Genomic DNA, 19,679 nt, shown 5'->3' on the forward strand with positions numbered 1-19,679 from the left:
TCAGATTCGAAGAAGGAAGGCGAGCGAGGGGGCGTTTTCGCCGCGGGTCGGGGGGTGGGGTGATTTGTTCACGGCGCCATGTTAGAAGAGGCAAAAGGCGGCAAACGGGGGGCGGGCGGGCTGTGACCGCGCACGCGCGGGGGAGCGGGAGAGGCGGCGCTTGCGTGGAGGCGTCTCGGAGGAGGAGGGAGGGGCGGTTGCTCGTTGGTTGTTGTAGTAACAGGAGAAGCGCCGGCGGGAGCGCCCGGGCCCCGGGGGAGATGAAGCAGCAGGTATGGCGCTCAGGGGCTAAGCAGCGCGGGCTGTGCGGAGCCTGCTTCGGAAGAGCTCCGGGCCTCGCCGGGCAGGGCGAGGGGCTTCGGCGCTCCGCCATGTGAAGCGGCTTCCTCGCGTGCTTCTTCCCTCCCCAGGGCTTGTCAAGCGCTCAGGGGGGCCTTCTCGATTGGGCCGCGGACTCTTATCAGGAGGACGCGGCCTGGCCGGGGGAGTCGAGGGTCCCAGCGGCAAAGCCCGCAGAGCTCACGTGATGTTTTCTGAGTGCACGTGCAGAGAGGAGACAGACAGGGACAGGCCGAGTTCCCTGTAACATCCCTCCTGCTCAATAAGCCATGCATGGCGAAGCGGGTCCTTTGGGGGGTGGGGGAAAGACTGGCAGCCTCCTGGCACTGAGAGGCATTGCTGCTCCTTCTCCCTTCCTGTGCTTCTGAATGTCTAGCCTAAGGCTGCCTGCTGTAATTAAAACTGATTGGCTGCTACCTTTACGGAGTTTCCTTTCGGGGAGATCAGCGGCATAGCAGTGCCTTAAATTAATAGACAAATGTTTAGTTGCACGGAAGGGATTTGCTTGCGGACCGGCTGGCTCTCAGGAGGAGGGGAGCCTTCAAGCATCCAGCCGAGTGCAGAGATGGTACTGAACGGAACGTGGTTGCTTCCACATGTTGCCGGATGTTGACTTTTTGTTGTGCTATAGCAGCTGGATTTTCCTCTGTGGATAAGGCAGTCCTGCAGCAAATAATTGCTCTAGAGCAAGGACAGTGCAATATCCAATAACATGGGGATGCAGGCTATGGTTGAGCTGAATTCTTGTTTTATTGGGAATTAGGCCATCTCAGTCTTTACCATGATTTCCTGATCTTAATAAGACTTATGCCATTGCGTGTAATCTGATCTCATGCAGTAGGCTGAATATGACGAATGAGACTCACATCAACATGTGGGACAAGTCCATGTGGAAAGGTGTATTATGTAATAAATCCAATAAGGACATGCCTGACAGCCATATTGTGGCTGGATTAGACACAGAAGCCAGCATTGAGCCGTGAAATTCCTCTGTTTGCAGAAGAGGGGTTGGTGATTTCTGCCAATTATCCCCTCTTGTTGCAGGCCCCCTGCTTTGCCCACTATGCTGTTCCAAAGATCTGCTGACTCCCAGGAACATTTCAGGGGGCTCAGTGGCCTGTAGCAGGAGGGGTACATGGAAAAGTCCATGGATTGCTAGATATGTACCAGAAAAGCATCTATTGCTATCAAGTGTCTTAGAAAAGGTGCTTCTAAACACATTCGAAGTGAAGGCTTCTTCCTGTAGAGAAGATGTGCACAGGAAGAAGGGGCAGAGCCCTTTCTCTGTCTAGTCTCTCTTTGCATCCAGAATGCCCTTCCCTCAATTACTTCTCTCCTGGCTGGGGTCAAAGATTAGAAATAAGTCATACCAGGAGAAAAACATCAGGGACAAAGCAATTTGGAGTGGAGGAGGTGTAGGCAGAGGGAAGACTGGGCAGGATAAAGCTGCTACAGCCTGCTTTTTCTCTGCTTTAAATTATGCATGTGCAAATGCTGAATTTTATATCTGTTTGGTATAGCCCACATCTGTGCTGCCATTTTGACCCAGAGGTATGATGTCTGGAAATTACAGTATACAGTGTGTGCTGATTTGGAGGAGGGGAGGTCATTGTTGCTCCCATTTCTGCGCAAATGTGATCGAAGATGCCACTGTTAGTCGCCGTGATTTATTCACATGTGTATCCTGCTCTTCTTGATCAGAGTGATATATTTCAGTTTTTCCTAGTAAGGATCTTAAGAGAGAATGAGTTGACCATGACTACCCAGTAAGCATCGGGATTGAGAGAGGATGTGTACTTGGGTTTTTCTGCACTCAAATGCAGCAGTCTTGCTACAGTGCACAAACTGATGGATCTCTATTAGGCAGAAACACTGCAGGGTTGCTCTACGCGTCAAGTTTCCTTTTCTGTTTTGTTTTTGGCCATAGAAAACTGCCCTGGCTAGATCTACCAATTCTGCAGGGAAGTGTTTGAGAGGCCACTGTTTCTGGGCTCTATGAAAACGTGCACAGGCAATGCAAGTTGGGATGGCTCGGGACTTGGAAGAAACGGGCTCGTCTTCAGATGAAGATGTCGTGGTGGAAGGACCAGAGTAAGTCAAAGCATATAGCTCTGTCAATGAAATAATACATCTTCCAGGATTAATTCCGGTTGCTGCTTACCTGTGGGATCTTGCAAAGTCATTTTCTTCTGTAATTGTGGATGCAGGAGGTGGGATCCAAGAGAATGTCATGACCCTCTTCCGTTTCTGATTGGCCATGCCATTTATCTTTCACATGCTTTCTTGTGCCATTAATAGAAGCTAGGAAAGTAAAAGGGGCTCATAGATATTCCTTGGCTTATCAATCTACCTGTTTATGCTTTCTACTGACCCCTCCCCCATATCCGCTATTGTACACATACAAGAGAAGCAGAGCCTGCTCTTTCTTTTGCTGAATTTTGGAGAAGTTATACCGTAAATAGCGGGAGTCTGTTGCAGCCTCTGTACCACAGTGCAAATGAGAGTAATCCCTGCCTTTCCCTTGAACCCACTGCTTGTGCTCAAAGAACTTGAAGGAGAGATGTGGCCATCTAAGTGGGACTGATGTTTGGAGAAAATGATACTATATGAAGATATGTTACATTCTTTCAACTGCAGTGCAACTGTTAGCTTAATTGGGGGGTGGGGGGTGCTGGCCATTCTTGCCAGAGGTCCAGGCAGATGGATTTATGGATGCCTGAAAATGAACATTATGTCTTGTTGAGTTCTGGGACAAGCATGATTAAGTGGGATTTTAGTTTAATTAGTAGGATGTTATCTCTTCATGTGTTGTGTTTTGGAAGGTCCGGTTTTCTAAAAATATTTTTCAGCCTTCAACCGTAGAGAAAGGATAAGCTAGAATTAAACATAAATTACTGGCTGCTGGTTCACTTTTCAGCTATGTGGTGGCAGTGTGAACTCTTGGTGTCCTTTATGGAACTGAACTGATTACACGGACCCTCTTGCCCTCTGAGTTTTCCTTTGTTCAATGCTTGGCATATCAGTGTGAGCCCTGTCACTTTTGCTAAGGGTGCAATTTTAACTCAATCAAATAAATTGTCATTGACTTAAGCAGGATGTGAATGGTCCACACAGTGCTTTCTTGTGCTTGTTCTAATGGTTGTGGTTTGTTCAGAACTATAATTTTCTTTTGTTGAGGGTAAATGTTTCCTTTAATCCCTTTAATAGTGCAGTTAAATATGCTCTGGCAGATATTATTCCCTGAAATGCTATTCTCATCAAAGTGTGACACAGATCAGCAGCACGTCAGCAGGGGCTTCCCAGAGAGATTTTTTTATGGTGCTTCAAGCAGTGTGGAACTTCCTGCAGTACGTGGATGACTGGATTATTCTCCTTGCATGGCCTGCTGTCCAGTGTGTCAGTAATTATGCCACGTAACTAAGGGTCATCCTGGGGATGAACATCTCAGTCACTTGGAAACTTGTCTGAACCTCACTGTCCTTGCTGTAAATCCTCAGGGCAGGGCTTAACCTAAAGCATCTTCCAGCAGTCTCATTTATGTAAGGCTAGACACTAAAATCCTGTCATTCTTAACCTGCTGCCTTAGGTTCCTGACTAAACAACTGGGTGGGTGGGGTCATTTTGGAAAAGATGCACAGTTCTTCATATAGACAAGGGATTTTGAGGATAGACGCATTCTGTGTATGCGGAGCAAACATAAAGGCTGGTTATTTGCACAGATTAAAAAGATTTCTGTCTGTGGAGTGTGACTTCCTCCCCTTTCCCTCTACAGTAAAAAATGCCCCCTCAGACCTGTTCCTCTAGGCCAGGGGACCCCTAGGTTCAGCATGAGGGGGAAAGTCTGAGGACTGTAACAGGAGGGGGAAATCATCAACAATTGTCCCACTCTTCTGTCTGTGGAAATCTCCACTGAATCCAAGTAATAGCTGTGGTATCTGCAACGTATTACTACCGACAGTTTTTGCAAAGACAGATGGGGTTCTCATAGAAGAGTATATTCACAAAAAAACCTGCAATATTCAGTAGAGAAGGTCATAGTGCTGCTGTTAATTGGTATGCTAGTTTGTAATCTGTAGCTGATTAGATTCTTGGCTGGATTGTGCCAAGATAGGATTACACTTGTATACCTCATCCATTGCCTTCGTCAGAGCTTTAGATTTTCATTGGGCAATTTGAACTGGTATTTTGGGTTTCTGAACCCTGATATCCATATTCTTTCCTGTTGAGTTTTTTTTAATTCTCGCAGGGAAGTGTCTGCATGGAATAGATAGTTAAGCAGATTTCTTTCATAATTAGCAATTTCTTGTGTGTATATATACATAAATGAGTCTTGTTGCTCCAGGGATCACCCGTGCATCATGTGGACAGGTGGTTACAGAAGGATCCCAATCCTGGTGTTTCATGCAGAAGCTATCCTAACAAAGGACAGCTACATCCGCTTGATTGGAGGTAAGTGCAGTCATGGGAGGAAGGGCATCTTGGCCATCTTCTGGTCACTGGGTGTGTGGGGGGAGGTAGTTGTGAGTTTCCTGCATTGTGCAGGGGGTTGGACCAGATGACCCTGGTGGTCCCTTCCAACTCTATGATTCTATATCTGTGCAACTATCTCACCATGAATGTACAAAGAGAAATAGCTAAAGGAGAACAATTGTTTGAAAACTTGGTTTCCTTTTTGTCTTATGAAAAATAGAGGCGCTCTCCAGGTACCAAATATAAGTCAGTGGCATAAATTCAGCCACGCAGTTCGGAAGATTTAAGGGCATTTAAGAGGGTGCATCTGTTTCCGCCAATTCTCTTTTCCCAGCACATACCTCTGCGTTGCCCCACGTTCTGTTCCTGGGGGTCTGCTGACTCAGGAACAAAATTTCAGGGCGTTAAGTGGGCTGCGGTGGTGGCAGAGGAGAACAGGAAAGTTCTGCTGCAAAGATTGGATAGATGTTGGTTTGTCTTTGATTTTAATGGGATTGAATTAAACATGTCCTTATTGTTATCTGCTGCTTAAATTTAACTAGAAGTTACAGAAGCTTGTAGATTCTTGTAAGAATTATTACTGTAGCACCATCAATGTGAAAAGTACTTTACAAAGAGAAAGAAAACATTATACTTCAATTATTGTTGCGCTAAGGGGCTCAACAAAAACTTTCAGAAGAAATATAGGAATTCCAAGTACTGGAGTGTACCTGTGAGTCACATATCTGAAGTGATATACAAATATACTTAAAACTGGTCCCTTTTGTGCCTTCATGGTAAATGAACTGAATTAAGGTAAATACCAGGATGATGAAATGTTGTGTAATTTAACCTCATATTGCTATGTGTTCTCACTTTTGTTGTGTAGCTATTTGCCATAACTATGTGCCCTGCCCTGCATTATTTATGAGACAATCTAAAATAAATGTTCTCTGACAGTATCTTTCCTTTTGGAGCCAGTGCAGTAGGGCAGTGCTTGGGTGCTGTGACAAACTTTTGTTGTTCTCTTCACAGAGCGCTATCGTTTGTCTTACAAGATTGTGCGAACAGACAGTCGCTTGGTTCGCAGTCTTCTGTCTGCTCATGGGTTCCGTGAGGTGTGTACATCAGATTCCTTCAGTATGAAGAGAATGAATATCTAAATACCCCTTGCACTGCTTTTAGAGCTGAGAGACAATTACAGATCAGAGTCTGGGATGTCTTTAAGCTTCAGCCATCAAACAACATTACTAAGCTGTATCCTTCTGCAAGTAATGGAATTTGACTTTTTGTCAGATATTGTGATGCTAGTGTGTGTTCCCTTCCCTGTTGCTGTTGAGTACTTATTTGAGGTACTCCAACTGAGGCTGGAAAGAAGAGGCTTGCCTAAGGCCACCTAATGAGTTTGTGATGGAGATTTAAACTGGACACCTCCAGATCACACCTTATTCCCTTACTTAGTCCCTATATTGCACAAACTCTTAGTGTATCATAAGGCTTGGTGGGAGTCATTGGACAACAGGAAGTGCAAGAGGCACTATATTAGACAACAATGTCTGGCAATTTGGCCTTGCAGATGTCAGATGTGACCTCATATCCACACAAGCAACACAAGACTTAATAAAGTGGCCATATCATTGGGACTCATTCACCTGCACATCATCCGATTTTCAAACCCTTAAAACCTACTGCTTGGGTGCAACTCTTAAGTATTCCTGAAAAAAAAGAGTTGCTTTATTTGGAAAGAGCCTTTTGGGTGAAACTTAGGTAGGCTATCAATAGCCTGCAGCAGAATTTGTTTGAGAAATGGGATTTCCTGAAACTGTATAAGAACATTGGTGGGAAATAGATCTTTCTGTGAGAATTAGCTCAGATTTCTTAACAGAAAGGTATAAAGTCCTCAGTTTTGCATGGTCATGAATATGTCATCTTTACATATTGTTTTGTTATCTTTTCCTCAGGTGCATCCCAGCAGCAATGAATATAACCTAATGTGGACAGGATCCCACTTGAAGCCCTATATTCTACGAACCCTTACAGATATTCAAAAAGTCAATCACTTTCCCAGGTAAGAAAGAGAGTGTACAGTGAGTATAACTGCTCTTTGGAAAGTTGGGAAGATTATGTATCTTGCAGATTCCATTAAGATGTTAAGATTGAGGTTATTATTGTGCGTTTATGCTTCATTTTGTCTCATAGATTATGTAGAAAGTTGGAACAAATGAAATTTGTTTATTTATATTGTTACTGCCCATTTCCCAAGGGCTCAGGCTTGGTTAACAACATTGCTAAGAGAAATAGATACGTAACGCAGTTGCTAAATTATTGCTTAACTGCTTGCGCCAAGGAATGTTTTTAATTACTCAGGCTTTGAGGAACCTTTAGGGGAATGGAGTTCTGAAGCTGAGGAGCCCCCACCAAGAACCCTCTCTGTATGTCCATGTCATTCAGGCTGGGCAGAAAAATACTAATCCTTGAGTGTGTCCTCAATAGAAAGAAAGTGGTCAATTAGTGAGAAATTTCGATAGCAAATAAAATTGCATGTATACTTAGGATAAGAACAGCAAAATAGCAGGCTGGCTAGATTGTAGCATTGAGCCTGTAGAAGCCCAGGTTGCTCATGCTTGCAAGCCTATGGACATTAAAGTAATGATGAATTCCTGAAAATCCTTGCAAAGATGTGTTGTCAGAAAACTATCCATGCATGGTTTCAGGTCCTATGAATTAACTCGAAAAGACAGATTGTACAAGAACATCAATCGAATGCAGCAGACCTATGGATTCAAGACGTTCCATGTCCTGCCTCAGACCTTCATCCTCCCAGCTGAATACCAAGAATTCTGTAGTAAGTGATTGACTGTGCATGATCAAGCTCAGCTGCGGAGTAAATATGGGCCAGTGGTTCCTGAGTTGTGTTCTAACTCTTGCCCCCAAGTGTATATTAATTTTTTTATTTTATTTACGTTATTTATAGTCTGCCTTTCTCACAGGGTCTCAAGGCGGATAACACATGGTGAGTCAGTACAGTTGACAAAATGGGACGTTCAGTAACCAATTCATTATGGTTTTAAAAGTCTGGAACCACCAGAAAGAACCAAAACATAGCATAAGTGTTCACATGACACATTAAGTGGTACAGAAATTATACAAATAGGATCCTACTTACAATAAGCTAAACACAGCAATATAGACCACAGTTCCTAATATTATCCAACCATCTTTGTAAAACCATTTTGTACAGTGCAACCCTATTACTTGCACAGAAAAGTATCACCCAGTTATTGCAGTCTGAAAATTTCTGTCCCATTTTATATTTGCAGTAAAATAAAAGTATTTGCATCAACTGGCAGCTAAGCATTTGGTTTATTAATACTGCCTTGTTTTCACAGTGCAACTGAATACATTAGAAATGATTAAACATACACGTTTGCTAATCCCTAACAGAAGCTGCTAAATAATAATCCACATATTAAATTTACATGATTGAACTGTCACAATAAAAGCAGGAAAACTCATTTACTACATTGAGGGTTATAGTGTTTCAGGAAAAGGGCATTAGAAAATTCCCTTTGGGCAGAGATTTCTGTTGAACTCCTAGCTTGAACCCCTTTGACCTGTTTTATAATTGAGATCTGAATCATGCTTTAGGAAAAACTGGAAAACAGAAAGGTGTCCCATAACATGTTGTTATGTATGTTCATACCGATTAGATCCCTTGGCTGAGATCCTATGAATGTTCCATGTGCCCTAGATAGTCTGCACTTCCTTTTCTGCTGAAACTTTAGTTTGCACAATACACCATTGAAAACCAGTGATCTTTTGCACATAGATGTTTTAGCAGTAGAGAAAGCACTCTCGTTGGCAGAGGGACGTGCACATGGAACTTGTTCCTCGGATCCAAGCTCTTAGCTTTGAGCCTCTTGATAGTGTAACATTGAGAAGGAGAACATCCAAGAGGACAACTAAGAACCCCTCATTAAAATGGCTGCTTTTTGCTCTCTGTAACCAACGTCTGAGGGTAAAAAAGGATAAAGAACAATAAAAGATACTCATACCTATTCTGACCAGTTATAGATTGAAAGAAGATACCCGCCAATGTCCAAAATTCCTTTTGTGCAGTGTAGTAACATCCAGTGTGTTAATATCTTGCTAACCTTGGCAAAGCATTTGTTCCTGTCATGTTTATATATTTTTTCTTTCAAACTCAAAGATTCCTACTCAAAGGACAGAGGACCTTGGATAGTGAAGCCTGTAGCATCTTCTCGGGGTCGAGGTGTCTATTTGATAAACAGTGTAAGTATTTGAAAGTATACCAAGCATAGTTTCCCTGGAATCTTCTAGCAAGTTCGTGGTAGCATTTTTTCTCCTGCTCAAAGATGTTCAGTTTGCTGAAACTGCGACACTTTCTGGCTATGTGTGACTTTCATGAGGCAATCAACCAGTTGGTTTGATAGTCGGTTGTTGTTTTGACCTAAGCGAAATGCAAGGAGAGAGCCTTGGCACAGCAAGTAGAATGGACCCTGCCATCTTGGCTTTCAGTACTCATGTGCAGTATGTCTGATTCTTAGTCACATCACAGTCCAAAAATGTCATAGTGTAAGTGGAGGACTTGGGGCCTCTGTGTGAATGGTGTAGAGTCAGGGATGGAAAATTTGTTCTCCTGGAGCTGTAGGAATATATCTTCAGGAAAGAATCTAGTAGAATAGGGCCTGGGGGAAAAACAATAGGAGCAAGACTGTCAGGTGACTTGCTGCCCTGTAATGGGAAGCTTGATCTCTACACTTTCTGAGCTGCTGTCATTGAGTTCCTAAAACTCCGTGATAACCAAAAACCCTTTTGGCAAGTATCTTGAAATTTATCATAGAAATTTAGACAATGTACAACAAATAAAGGTAATTATTTGCAGGATGGAGATGGGCTGTGGTGAAAATACAGTCATATGGTGTGCTGGTTGTTTGCTGTATCATTCTACATGGTGAGGAGAATTTTACTATGCATCTCTACCTGAAATCAGGGATTAAATACGACAAAGGTTCTATGCTCATTGTGATAGAGTGACATTAATTAAATGGGAGACCGTGCTGATTCATTGTTGACTGTTTCAGGTACCTTGCCTGCAATCATTTATTCAAGAGCCTGGGTTGGAGCCATAAAATGGAAGATGGTTTTCTGTGTGTGTGTGTGTGTGTGTGAATGTGAATGCTAATAGGACAAGTATTCCTGGCATTCTATGAAACTGGACAATGAGTCATTTCTTTTTCTCTTATATCTTCCCTCCATGTTGAAAGGGCCAGCTTGTCTCATCTGTTCTCAGCCTGGCTCTTTTCCCACAGAATATGGGAACTGCTAGCCAACTTGTATGAAGCAACTGTTTCCAGAGCCACACAAAGCTTTGTGCTCTGCTTCAAGGGAAAGCATAAGTGAACAAAGGGTCAGAATCTGAAAAAGGCACTGTAAACCTGTTAAACTACAACCACTCTATGGTATCTCATTGTGTAGAAAACCCCTCACCTGTTACAGAGACTGAGGGATGATGAGTGTGTCTCCAATTGACTGTAACTAACCTAAGTTGTTCATATGCAAATTTTTGGAGTAATAGTTCTATTGGATACTCTCCAAAATGCTGCTTTGATGACATTTTATATTTTGGCTCAAACCTAAGCGATAGTGAAGAATAAAACTTTCTGAAGACGTTACAGCCCTCACATTTAATAATTAGCAGTCTGTGGCCTAGTCTTGTTGTGAAGAGTTCACCTGCATGTCTGTCTAGCAGTTGCTCTTTATGTATGATGAACGCGAGTGGCCTCACAGTTGTCATGCAGTGCTGACAGTTAAAAGCTTTGGAGAGCTCAGGTTGGCAATCTGGCTAGAATGCTGTTGCAGAAAGTGTTTAAAGAGGCTGCTTCCCACTGCTAGAGGTGTGATATTGCCTTGATAGGATGTCCTACTGTGTTCATTAATGCTTACTCTCAAGTTAGGTGTACATATGATTAAAGTTGTAGTTTTTAGTAAAGAGTTCTTATTGTTGTCCCTTTGGTCAAGACGCAGGTTTTGCTTTTCCTTCTGATTTTTTGTTGAAAGTTTTTATTTTCTCACACTGTTTGTTACGCAATAAACCAACAATACATACCATGCACAGCACAACATAATACCAAACAACCACTTACAATGCACTACAGTATAACCTTACATACTTTTCCTGGGTGCTCTTGAAACATTTAATTTCATTGTAAATTCAGCTAACATGCCAAAACTAATATACTATTCATTACTAACAGCCTTATTATACTGACCATGGAATTGTAGTATTTATGCTATATCTTTATCTTGTATCTTACCCCCTCATCCATTGATAATTTGCTCATCTATAATAATGTCTACACATCCTCTCTAATAACTATGTTGTGTACTACTAGATCCTGAAAAAAGAAAGACTGACCATTTTTCTTTCTGTTTAAACAAGCTTTACATGGCATATAAGTAATACAGGTCCCATTTTTGTTGTTGAATTCTTCGCTGGATCTTTTGTTCACCAGATTTTTTAATCTTGCCATCGCTGCATATTCTGCTAATTTGTTTCTCCCAATCTTCAATGTCTGGACATTCTTCTGACTTCTACCTTGATGCAATAACAACTCTTGCTGCAGTAATCATATATCTTACCAGTTCATCTGAAGACTTTGTTATATCAGATGGTAGCATTCCCAACAGCATGATTTTACTCCTTATTCATTTTCTGAATATCTCTTGGTGTAATGTACCAGTGAAAAAAGGTCTTATACCAATTTTCTCTCAAGGTTTGACTTGTAAATTTAATTGATTTAGTCCATAACTGCTCCCATGGCTGCAACGTAATCTCTTATCCGAAGTTTTGCATCAATTTCACCATACAATGTTTGATTTGTTCTGCTTCGGTATCATATTTAAGTAACAATTTATATATCTTCCCCAGCAGGTGATCTTTGTGATCAACATTTCAAACTCTGTTAACTCTCACAATTTGCCAGTTAGTAAGCAGTCTTTTTGTAATCTTGATATCAGTTGGCAATAGATAAGCCATTGTATATTTTTGTTCTCCTCCTTAATTGTCTGCCATGATTTAATTTATCTACTCGCATTGATCATATCCTGGTATATTATACTGTCATTTTGACTTCTCTGTGTCTTATCATAATATGCTTCCAGTGGCGACAGTGGCTTTTCCTTCTGAGTTGTTGCTAGAAACATAGTTTAATATTTGATACTTGAAAGGGTGAAGCAGCCTCTAAGTTCTGCATCTGATGTTGACATAGGAGGAAGCACAGCTGTTTTGGTTGTCATAAATAAACTGTTTTCCTCTCTGTGTACGCAGTACTGGTATTTCAGGAACCTGGAAATAAGATAATTGCTATAGAGATTATCTTTCTCGTGCAGGTGTTGAACTTGGGCATTTTGATATTTGCATTTTTTTCCTGTGTATTCAAGAGAACAGTAGCCCTTCCTATTAAATGTAGCTGTTGATAACCAACAGAAAGACAAATTGGTTAACAGGCATGGTTTGACTTCCCAATTTTGCACTAGTTCTTCGTATTCTGAAAATCCAACTAAAAATCCAGTGTGTTTGCTCTGCTTTTTGCTGCTTAGCTTTTGCCTATGGTGCATAGTTATTCCTTTTGCCATAAATTAAACTGATAGCTTAGTGAGTAAGCTCTATACCACATGCAGGCTTCCACCATAGTGATCAGTAATTGGGCTGTACCTGGTTCCTACTGTGTCCTTTTCTAGTCCTGTTGTTAGTACTGTGAGTGTTCCAAGCACTTTAAAATATTTTCACTGAATGCTTATCTGAATAATTAAGATATTACCTCTTGATCAGAAGGTTTGGTTAACCAAGAAGCCAGGGAAGTATTCATTGGCATATGGCAGCCAGATGTGAAAATGATTTTCAGTGCGGAGTGGTAAAATAATGAAATTGGGCATTCCATATTTAGGCCTTTGATTGCTTACTTGAATGTGCTTTCTGTCTCCTGTAGCCAAATCAGATTTCTCTGGAAGAAAACATTCTGGTCTCCCGCTACATCAGCAACCCCCTGCTCATAGATGGTGAGTTTATATAAAAGTTTGCTGTTCCTTTAGAAGATCTCAGAACCTTGATGGTTTTGGGTGGGCTATTTGCACTATAAGAGAACAATTCTGTTTGTTTCCATTGCAATTTTATGTGGTAAGTACTTACAATTGTGTCACATGGGAAATATCACTATTCAGTGATTTTCATTCCCTATCCTTAAAAACAACTTAAAAATTTGCAGACATTGATCACTGTTGCTTGCCCCTCTCCAGACTTCAAATTTGATGTGCGGCTGTATGTTCTGGTGACATCCTATGACCCACTTGTTGTTTACCTCTATGAGGAAGGTTTGGCCAGGTAGGTAGCACCTTTGTGTTTCATGAGGAACCTTGGGCCCCAGCCCTGTTGAGTGTGTCTCTGTCTGTCATAACTATGGCTTGGATCCTAACCTCTCTTTTATTTCGTACCAATTACTTACACTTGTGGAAGAGGAAGGCAATTTTCACTGGATTCTCACCTTGTACTCCGTTTTGATAGGGCTTTCCTGGGATGGGGGAATCAGCTGACCCATGGGGGCCACAATTTTGGGGTCATAGTCTGCAGCAGGAAGGGGAGGTGAGAATCTTTAGCACAGCTCTGCTCGTGCTGCATAGGCTGAGTCTAACATAGTGAAGACACCTGGTGAGTGCCAGCGTGGTATAGTGGTTAAGAGTGGCGGGCTCTAATCTGGAGAACTGGGTTTTATTCCCCACTCCTCCACATGAGTGGCAGACTCTAATTTGGTGGACCGGGCTTGTTTCCCCACTCCTCCAAATGAAGCCTGCTGGGCGGCCTTGGGCTCTCTCAGAACTCTGTCAGCCCCACCTACCTCACAGGGTGTCTGTTGTAAGGAGGGGAAGGGAAGGTGATTGTAAGCTTCTTTGAGACTCTTTAAAACTAGAGAAAAGTGGGGTATAAAAACCAACTCTTTTTCTGGGTTTCATAAAGATCTGCAGAGCTTTTGGAGTTGGAGACTGGATGCTGATGAATATCTCAGTGATAATTCTCCTTTCTCACTTTGAGTGAATCTCTAGTCCTTGTTTTTATGCTATTCTCTAGCCCAGAAGGTTTGAGTGCAGCTGATGATTGCAAACGTCAGAGTGTTTAGCTGCTGGTCAAAATTCAGGAAAATATCAAATATATTTCACTCGGTGGGTGACATGTCTCTTCTTACTTGTAGCCTTCAGGTGGCAGTAGTAGGCTTTGAGGCTTTCATAGCATGCTAATGATTTTGTCTTCCTGTATTTGTGTGGGTAGGCACAAGGGAAAGCTTTCAAGATCCTGGCGCCACCAGATTTCAACTTTTTTGTCCTTTTACACCTCTCTGTGTACTTCAGCAGGGCACTGTTTTCTATTTGAACACAAGAGAGAACTTTTTATGGCTTTTTGCTGTAGCAGAAGCATTTAGAAGTTGAAACAGTATAGAACAGCTCACATGGGTTGAAAAGGCAATACTGTACATGATGGGAGTAATGTGGATCAGATGCACAATGTTGGTTAGTGTAGTTAGGCCTTGGGCGCTTGCTTCCCAAGTTAAAGAACAACTCGTTTCTCCTCAGGTCCGAACAAACTGTCTCCTTTAATATTTAATACCAATTTGACAAGAACAATAGAAAAAATGTAGAACATGGTAGAGCGAAATGTGTTCGTTCTTCATCTATATTCAATTTTCTGAGGCCTTTTCTGCCAGTGCTCTTGTGGGGGGGATTTACTTTCTTCAGGACTTCAGTGTAGCAGCTCCCTTCGTGGAGTGCCTTGAGACTGACTGTAGTCAGGCTGCTGGGGCCTAACTCTCTCCACAGCTCTCTCAGCCTTCCCTGGTCTACAGATCTCTCAGCTCTCAGGCACTTTCCACCTCCTGAGGGAAATATCTGCTGCAGGTATCTGGATTTCAGCTCCTTCCCTGTTTTCTGAAGTTCTTAAGAGCTCTTACTCTGTCTCTCTGGTTGACTAAACTAGTTTCACTTATAGGTTGAAGGGGGATTGAAAATCTAACTTGTGATTGGCCCGTGTCAAAGTTTCCTAAAAGAGTGCTACGGTCTCCCTGCTGTCTGATTGGTTCTTCTCTAACCAGGCTAAGGGACCAATGGTTGGCTTTACAAACCCTGAATTTGCATGATTTTTAGCTTTTTAATACATATAAAGACATTCAGTTCATTCTAACACATATACTTTTCTATTTACAGTTATATATAAAAATACATTCATGGTTTTTTTCAATTTCTTCACAGTCCTAGCAACTAGAATTTAAATTTGTAGACGCTGTGGCTGGTCCTTAGTATGTAGGATGACTAGAACAGTGACCTTCCATTGATCAGCTAAGATTGGCTGGGTTGGGGGTTGTCTCTTGTATACTTTAATTTGATCCACAGCAACTAACCATTCTGGCTGTCAAAGACAGCTCTGCAACTGCAGTGGTAACCTCAGGTAATGAATTTTTAGGGGGTGCCCACCTGTCCCATCCATGTGTCTCCTCCCCTGCCTCACTCCCTTCCCTGTTGCCTCCAATTTAGGAGCCAGAGCAACTAATTCTTTTTCCCTATTTGCTCCTCCAAACCATATATGCCTTGTGGGGATTCCTGAACTGGTGTAGGTTCCTGTCTCCTGCAAGGTGTCTGGCAACAAGCCACCCAAAATGGTGCTTGGGAGGGGAGAGAAGAGGCTAGCTGCTCTTCACTGGAGGTTGGCCAGCATCAGCATGCATTAGTTTCGGGTAGCACTGTTTGGGGCCATCTCTGTTAGCCCATGATCTCCTCTGTTGATGATTGACAGTTTGAAGAGGATGGTGCATTTGTAATAAGCCTTTTAGCCCACCCACCCCCTGCCAAAATTAGGGTCTGGTATAGAAGCGGAACACCAGCTTAATAATTCATATTAGTATTAATATTGAAAAAAGCAAGTTTATACTTGACAAAATGGAGCAATCTCAGTACATTTGTGATTTATTTTAGAACAATCAATTATGTGTACTCTGAGTCAAACAGAGTAGGTATAATTCTTGTTTTCTGTAAAATAGTCTTGCAAAGTGGGTATACTTTTCTTCCCCTCCTCCTTTTGTCTTGCTTAAAAGCCACTATCCTCATACTTGTGGACTTTAAAGGGTGTCTAAATGTTAAAAAACAAAAGGCATTAGCATGGTTTGTGTAAAGGTTAAACAAGCATAATTTGCCAGCAGGGGGCACTCCTGGACAGGGCTGTGGTCCCCCCCCCCTCCAAGAAATATTTTTTCTTTGTTTGGGAGTCAAAAGGGAAAAAACTGATTCAAAATAAAATATCAAGTTTTAAAGAGACGTAATTTTGATCCTAACCTCTTTTGAGCGCTCGTTGGTAGTTAGGCTACTGCTGAACCAGGGGAAAATAAAGGGTTGTTTTGTGAAGGCACAATGGATTGAACAGAAAACCAAATGTGCTTCTGAGGGGCCCGAGAAGGAGAGGGGGGCTGGAAATGAATGTGGCTGTAGAACTATGTGAGTTCCAAAATGAAGGACCAGGCATCAGAGCCTCGTAATGTCTGACAGTGTGCTGCCTTCCTGTTCTGTGAGCCCCCTGGTGCCCCCTCCTCTGATAGTCCTGCTTGCTAATTAGCACTGGCTCCGTGGAGATATTTACCTTTTCTCTGCTGGATTCCTGTGGTTTCCAAAGAATTCAGGTACTTACTGTGAGCCAAGGAATTCACATTACCTCATAGACTGTGCTGTGGCCAGAGCCTGTTGGAGCAGCCCAGTCCCCCTTCGCAGTAACCCCTGCCTGGCATGCCCAAATAACTGTTGGTCTCTTGACCCACCTCCTTCCCCCATTTTCATAACAAGCGTATCAGTTTTGAATTGCAGCATTTTGTACTGCTAGCAGGTCTTTGATCAATTAGCCCAGGATGAAACAAACTGTCACAACTCATCTGCTAGATTAGAGAATCAGGCTTGTTAAGAGGGCATAAGAGTTTCCCTTGTGGATCTCCCTTAGGAAAGGCTGAAGATGATATTTTGACTTTGGAAGAGAATTTCAGCAGTCTATAATTGCAGTGGAAGATGATACAGGCCTGGATGTGAAGGAATATGGCCGAGGGAGTGGGAGGTTTTCTTTTGTTTGGAGAATGACAGACCTCTGAAGACGAGTTTCTTTAGAATATTTGTCTTGGAGCTGTTCTGTCACTAAAATGATACTCCAGTGCTCCAAATGACCCGCTTTTTTATCCTCTGTGACTGAAAGGACTGGAAAGGGTCTTCTTGACCAACTTCCTAAATACATAAAGGGAAAGATAGCTGCTTCCTAGTCTGCTTTTGGGCTACCCATGTGTAAAACACCTTTTTCCTGCACAATGTATGAAACTTTTGCTTGGACAAACGTCAAGTATCTGCTGCTATCTACAGAGAAGTAGCTGTGAGACAATGCCAAGAGGTGTATTAGTATCAATACTTTAAACTGTAAAAAATCCCAAGAATAGTGAGGGTTCATAGGTGACACAGTGGAAATAGTTGAAAAGTTGTTACCTGTTTATGGTTTATCTGTAGAAAGACTTGCAAAGTTAGAACTTACTACCCCAACAGGATAGTTAGAAGAAAAATTAATTCTATAGCCTCTTGGGATTCAGAGAGTATTCAGAATTCTTACTTTTTTATATGGTAGTGATTAACCAACAGTGATACCCCAAAAACGTAGATGTAAGATTAAACATTTTGCCCACCCTGGAAAACTTTAACAAGACTCAGGTTTCAGATCATGCTTTCAGTTTACCAAGATGGAAAGTAATCTAAAATCCCTGCTGAGCAATGTTTTTATATCTGAAGCTAGGGGAAAACTGAAGGTATTATAGACTATATCTTATACTGTAGCTTATGTAATGTTACTAGAGCCAAGGTTTTGAAAGGTACCCTTGATAGCCCCTCTGGGTTGAGAGATGTAGATAACATATCCATTTTCCATAGTGATCGGGATAAGTATGTTAGTTATAAAGCGTTTTTGTTTGTGTTGGCAGTCGGTAAGAGTTGCTATCCACTACACAAGTTACTGTTCCCTGCCACAATTTAAAATAATCATTACTCTGGGGTACATCTAGGTCTAGTTTAGTATGAATATGATGCTGTCCACATTAGAGCACTTGGTTTTATCTGTTTGTTTCACTAGGAATATAGCATTCTTTGTGAAGACCTTTAATACAAATTTGACTGACACATAAGAATGAGGTGTGCGAATAACTATAGGAATACTTGAGCTATGATCAAGAGAATGTCTGAATCCTAGCATTTGTAATGGTGCAATAGAGGTCTGGTTTAATTTGAGGAGGAGGCGGAAAATGTTCCTTGGAAAAATAGTATTAAGTTAACTTATTAGCTCCACCTGAGACTGTTCAGACATTTACATGAGTCTGTACAGTGAGATTGAGAGTGGTGATCATGCTTGTGCCTTTCCTTCTTACTTTCCATGTGTCTGTTGAAGCTTATAGAGGGGGACACCTGAATAGAAGTATTCATGTTTATTTGAACACTGGTTTGCTTTACTTCTGAGTAATGAATCTGCTAAGTTAAGCAGGTTCCATATCCAAATCCCCTGACCTGGATGGCCCAGGCTAGCCTGATCTCGTCAGATTTCAGAAGCTAAGCAGGGTCAGCCCTGGTTAGTATTTGAATGGGAGACCACCAAGGAATGCCAGGGTTGCTGTGCAGAGGAAGGCACTAGCAAACCACCTCTGTTAGTCTCTTGCCATGAAAACTCCAAAAGGGGTTGCCATAAGTCGGCTGCGACTTGAAGGCACTTTACACACACACACATATCCAAATCAGAGGTAGACTCTGTGTTTAAATTCCTGCAGGTTCCCCAGTGTGAGTGTTCACAACTGTATGTGGTGAGGCAAAGAGAAGGAGCCCGCAAGCCAGAATTTGCTTATCATCTCACCTCCAGTATCAGTGTAGAGAGGAAGTATTGCTGGAGCATCTTCACCCTTCTTCTTGAAATAAATGATGAAGCAATTGGCCCACATTATTCTGAATCCAGCAGCACCTTAAAGACTAACAAAATTCCTGGCAGGGTATGAGCTTTCATGAGCTACAGCTCACTTCTTCAGATACAGCTAGAATCATTCTAGCTGTATCTGAGGAAGAGAGCTGTAGCTCATGAAAGCTCATACTCTGCCAGAAATTTTGTTAGTCTTTAAGGTGCTATTGGACTCTAGACTGCTATTTACAGACTAACATGGCCACCCATCATGATTGTTCTGAATGTTTTAGTCTTGTTTCTTCTCTGTAGGTTTGCCACCGTGAGATATGATCAGGGAACAAAGAATATTAAGAACCAGTTCATGCATCTAACAAACTACAGTGTCAACAAGAAGAGTGGTGACTATGTCAGGTATTTAGATTTGCTTGGAGTTCTCAAGTCCTGAGTGACCTTAGCAAAGCAGCCAAACCCGTCACAGGGAATGGTGGCGAGTTTACACCTAGAATTTCTAAGGCTGGCATATGAACTCAGGGTTGTTGTTGTTTTTTTAGTTGTGATGACCCTGAAGTAGAGGATTATGGGAACAAGTGGAGTATGAGTGCAATGCTGAGGTATCTGAAACAGGAAGGGAAAGATACTACGGGTGAGTCTATTATTCTTTCCTCAAATATTTGCCATAATGTATCTTAATTATGTTAGCAGTTGTGTTAGGTTTAATTATCTTTTTTTATTGTTTCCCAATACAGTTCTGTTGTAAGGATAAAATGGGGAAGATAGAACCAAGCCTTGAGCTTATTGGAGGAAGGATGGGATTAAAACTATTATTAGATGCATTAATATGACCTGTACACAAACAAGGGAATTTAAGTACTGA

The 19,679-nt window shown here is 42.0% G+C and overlaps 1 protein-coding gene across 1 annotated transcript; it reads left to right on the forward strand.

Moving 5' to 3' along the window:
• Nucleotides 1-242: 242 nt before the first annotated feature.
• LOC130493053 (tubulin polyglutamylase TTLL5-like) lies at nucleotides 243-19,448 on the forward strand (the record flags this gene model as incomplete). Its single annotated transcript, XM_056866830.1, has 11 exons — nucleotides 243-272; nucleotides 2,267-2,430; nucleotides 4,682-4,788; nucleotides 5,824-5,906; nucleotides 6,750-6,856; nucleotides 7,503-7,633; nucleotides 8,999-9,081; nucleotides 12,801-12,870; nucleotides 13,108-13,192; nucleotides 19,115-19,216; nucleotides 19,357-19,448. Coding segments are annotated over exons 2-11 (937 nt in total), but the record flags the coding sequence as incomplete, so codon positions are not given.
• Between the last annotated feature and the right edge of the window lie 231 nt (nucleotides 19,449-19,679).

Source organism: Euleptes europaea, unplaced genomic scaffold, assembly GCF_029931775.1.
Source record: "Euleptes europaea isolate rEulEur1 unplaced genomic scaffold, rEulEur1.hap1 scaffold_107, whole genome shotgun sequence".
NCBI lineage: Eukaryota > Metazoa > Chordata > Lepidosauria > Squamata > Sphaerodactylidae > Euleptes > Euleptes europaea.